General features: G+C 38.6%; 1 protein-coding gene across 1 annotated transcript; it reads right to left on the bottom strand.

The window, feature by feature from the left end:
* Positions 1-407: 407 nt before the first annotated feature.
* Positions 408-2,200, bottom strand: LOC143883673 (transmembrane protein 161AB protein). Its single transcript, XM_077387001.1, has one exon. It carries the CDS (start codon positions 1,952-1,954, stop codon positions 542-544), a length of 1,413 nt encoding a protein of 470 aa, XP_077243116.1. The 5' UTR covers positions 1,955-2,200; the 3' UTR covers positions 408-541.
* Positions 2,201-4,714: the final 2,514 nt, after the last annotated feature.

Raw genomic sequence — 4,714 nt, 5'->3', positions numbered from 1 at the left:
CTTTGTTTTTCGTTTATGCTCATGACTCTTTATCAATACAATTACGTCCATTTCGACTCTTGAGGACAGCATCTATCATTTTTTATACAGATATATTTGTTCTGGAATTTCTTTTCTAAGGAGCATAAGTGCATAAGTTTTTACAAGGAAGGACAACATTCCATTTTATGGAAAAAAAAAAACTCTCATTCAATATTAGTTTACGATTTGCTGTTTGAGCTGCATATGCATGCATCCACACAAATCATTAGGAGTCATAGCTGCATCTGGTTTATCACTCAAATTTTATAGGCATACAAATGAGAAAGAGAAGCACCGTTATAATTCTTGCAATACCTACGTTGGTAGCAAAAAGGAAAGACACCGTCACTGAATAGCTAAAAATTCAAGGGAATGGCTAAAATCCCTTAAGAAGTCAATGTAAACTCACAAAATGTGTGTATAAAATGAAAGAGATTGTTCTATCCATAGTACACTTGAAACAAAGCAAAATTGAACTCATTATCCCAAGAAAAAAGGCAAGACACAAACACAAAAGCCATTACGAGATAAATGCAAATCCACAGCGATAAAGTGCTAGGCTTGATGAAGTGAAAATGGCCCAAACAAAGACAACCCACCAGGCCATAAATAAAGCTGCTTCCTTCACATAAGATGAGCAATGTTCAAAGCTATGAATAAATGGAAAATCACCAAATAAGTTACCTTGAATCTGCGAAAAACCAAGAAAGAGCAACACCAAGGTCGGAGGTGCAAGAAACTGCAAAACTACTAAGCATAGATAGTAATTATGCAAAAAGATTTTCGCCCTACTGAAATCCAAATCAGGAACCTTGCTAGCATGTAATCTCTGGTACCAAGATAGAACAGACTCATTCAAATACATCTGCAATTTTGGGCGCAATGTCAACAGCTCTAAGAGTGCCGAAACTAATAAAGAACAAAGCCTAAACTTCATATAATCCGATCGAACCATCCCCACGTTGCCAGCTAACTTCCCATTATATTCCAATCCCTTTCTCTGATTCAAATTCACTCCACAAGTAGCAAAATCAGTCTTTTTGACAAAAATTTCCGCCACTGGATTAATCCAAAGCAACGATGTAAATACTGTCATCAGAATATTAACATAAAGAAGTATCTGAGAAACCTTTCCGCAAGAAATCACAGACAAATTCCAACGGAGCTGGTCGGTCCCAAGCCAAAATGCCCTGGCATTCTTTGCCGCGGGGATGAACATGAAACCCGCAATGCAACCCGCGAAAAATGCCATCAAAATATTCAAAACCCCATATGAGGAATCAAATTCGAAGTCGAATATGTTGGAACTGAGGACAAAAAAGATTGAGAGAACCAACAGAAACCCTAAAACACCAAATAAAATACTCAGCTGCTTCTCTGATCTCTTCGACGAAGAGCGTTCGAAGGCCAACTTCCCAAGAAAGAATGATAGTCTGGAAAAAGCTACAAACCCTAAAACTATAGGAAAAACAGCCCCATTGGCAAAAATGGTTGAATCAGATTCTGATACAGGGAGAAAATAATTGAGCAGAAAATTCAAAAGGGCAATAATCGAATAAACAAAGGTATTTTGATACGCGGTAAAATAGAGGCGAGATCTGAGATGGCTATTGACTAAGCGCATTCGGAAGATCTGAGCATTGCTCTCATCAAATTCAACCTTGTCTTTGGATCTATTCCCTCTTTTGGAGGAGGGATTCTGCAAATTTTCAGTGGAATTTCCATTGTTAGGGTTTTCAGGCCTTCGAATTACTGCCTTGGGATTGCCTTGAGGGCGATTCTGTTGACCTAGATTTTCAGGGTGGATGTATGTGTGAAGGCCCTCTAGAAACCTAATTGGAATGCTAAATGTGGTGAGGATGAGGGTAATGAAGAGGGATAAGATGGCATGGATTATTAAGTTTTTGTATGAAATGAGTATGGATATCATCATGGTTTTTAGTAACTATGCAACAAAAGGAGAATCATGGGTTCTGTTTGTTTGAAAGGAGAATGAACAAATTAAGTGAGACTTCTTTCTCATACATTGACTCTTTTTTTTCTGAAAGTGGAGTGAAGAAAAAGAAGAATAAGAAAGGGGTTTCGGACTTACAGATTCTGTGAGGAGGAGGAGCTGAATTGCAAACCTGAACAGTGGGAAAAGGAAGACTTGCATATGTTTTTGTCATTTTGTAAGGCTCCATCCAGTCCTTTTGTTTCGACGTAGGATTAGGGGTGGCAACGGTTCGGTTTGACCCCCAAACCGAAATTTGAATCGGTTTGGTTCTACCCAACCGAAATCCGAAATTTGAATTTTCGGTTCGGTTCGGCCAATTTCGCCACCCCTTACTCATAATCGTTGGAAATCAGGGGCAACGGTTTGGTTTCGGTTCGGTTTGAAATTTGAATCAGTTTGGTTCTACCAAACCGAAATTTGAATCGGTTTGGATTTACCAAACCGAAACCGAATTTTCGGTTCAGTTTCGGTTGGATTGCCACCCTACCTAGGATGGGAGTAAAACAAATTTTAAACCTGGCCAATGGCCATGTTTGGATTCCAAGAATTTTGTTGAAAAGTTAGGAAATCCTTACTATTTTACACTTGAAAAAGAAAATTGGAACTAACCCTATCCAATTTTTATTTAGAGACACCTGCAAGTTATGATGATATCCCATTTAAGTGATCATAATCATATTATTTCCCTTTGGGATTTGCTAAGCTCCATCCTAAAAGGCTTTTCACGGCAGGTCTGTTGCAATTCAAACCAGCCACCTCGTGAATGGAACGTCCATTCACGAGGTGGCTGGTCTGAATTGCGACAGACCAGCCGCGAAAAGCCTTATGCAATGGAGTCTAGCAATTCCCTTTCCCTTTACATCGTAAAAAGAAAAAATTTCCACGGAAAGTTTTTTTGCCATAAAGGTTTGTTCCTGCGATCCAAACAGGGAAAATTGGGCAAAAAAATAGTGTTGGAATAAAATCCATAAAATGCATTTTATTTCTAAAATGACAGCCGAATGGCGGGATATTATGAGTTGAGGTCGGAATTGCTTTGTACGAGAAAACGAGAAAATTGCCCTTCGTGGTGGTTTTACATCATTTTTCCTTATTTCTCATCTTTCGGACGAACTACAACTAGGTTTTTTTTAGGTTGTCACCTTCCTGTTGTGACATCGCTGTGTTTACTCCTTTCTAAACATTGCCTTCATGGCAAGGCGATCTACCTTCTTAGCATTTTGTGTTGTTGTGCTGTTCTTGCAAGCAACATCTGTCGAGATAGGGAAATCGGCAACCTCCAGCCATCTTACCTGTAAGTCACACCATTATTTTTATTTTAATCCTTCCACAAATGAATTGAATCAACAGTGAAAACGAGATTTAATGTAAAAAATCATATCTAACTATTCAATTCAGTGTAAAATGGTGAAATTTGGGGTCAAGTCAGTGAAAGTTGGGTCAACTTGATGAAAGTTGTGTCGGTGTAAGTTGGGGTTGTGCCAGTGAAAAGTCAGGTCGTGTCATGAAAAGTGGGGTCGTGTTAGTAAAATTTAGAGTCATGTCGGCAAAACGTCAAGTCGACACATCCCACTTTTTTCCAACACGACCCTCCTTTTTCTAACATGACCAATATTTTTTCCTGACACGACCCCACAATATCCCGACACAACTCGACCCCGATCGACTTTCCCTTCTTCCTCTTTTTTTATTTCTAGTGTCTTCCATTTTGCCGATTCTTCTATTTTCCTTCTTCTTCCTCTTTTTTCCATTTTTCTGGTGTTGATTCTTCTTTTTTCTTCTTCTTTCTCTCCTTTTTCTTCCTCTTCCTCTGCCTCTATCCTCCTCTTTCAAGTTGCAAGGATGGTCGTTGGCCGTGGTGGAGATGAAAAACAGAAAAATTAAGAGAAGAAGAGTGTGTTTTGGTCTTTTTCTAGTATGGTGCCACTTGAACGTCAACTTGAATTGTTAAGCCTTTCTGCGGTCATTTCAGATATAAAGAGCAATTTCCTTTGTTTTATGGTATTTTACTTTTATTTTCAGTTCGGTGTCTTGTCTTTCTTATGCATTGTGTAAACTACAATTTGAATATTTTATATTACAATTTACACAAATTTTCACCCAAACTTGCCACTAGAGGTCGAACACATCTCTCTCTCTCTCTCTCTCTCTCTCTCTCTCTCTCTCTCTCTATATATATATATATATATATGTGTGTGTGTGTGTGTGTGTGTAAAGCGGAATCCTCTAAGCCGTGGTGCTGCCACATGTCATCCCCTTTCCATCCCGTATATTACAAAGATTTCTAAAATCGCAATTAACGTGCAATTAGGGGCGTGTTCGGCAACGCTTCTCATTCTCGCCTACTTAATACGGCGAGAAGCGGATTGATGAGAATCTTGGGAAGCGATACTTTGTGGCTCCCTAAAATCCTATTTTTTAGTCTAAAAAGAAGTGCCACGTGGTAGTGCGTATGCATTCCGTATATTACAAAACGAAGAAAGAAAACAGAAAATCTCCACTATATCCCACCTTTTTGCACTCTTTGGAGAAAAAAGCTACTATCTCACATTTTTAGCAAAATTGTTTCTATTATTTGAGAAAAAAATCTCCACCATATCCCTCCTTCTTAGCAAAATTCTCTCTCTCTCTCTCTCTCTCAATATCCCACGTATATTAGCAAAATTGTTTCTATTTTTTGGAGAAAAAATCTCCACT

The sequence above is a fragment of the Tasmannia lanceolata genome, unplaced genomic scaffold (genome assembly GCF_043159265.1).
Source record: "Tasmannia lanceolata isolate RefF3 unplaced genomic scaffold, GAP_Taslan_0.1 ptg000008l, whole genome shotgun sequence".
Classification (NCBI taxonomy): domain Eukaryota; kingdom Viridiplantae; phylum Streptophyta; class Magnoliopsida; order Canellales; family Winteraceae; genus Tasmannia; species Tasmannia lanceolata.
Note: the sequence above shows the minus strand (reverse complement) of the source record. Positions and strands in the feature narration are given on the sequence as shown.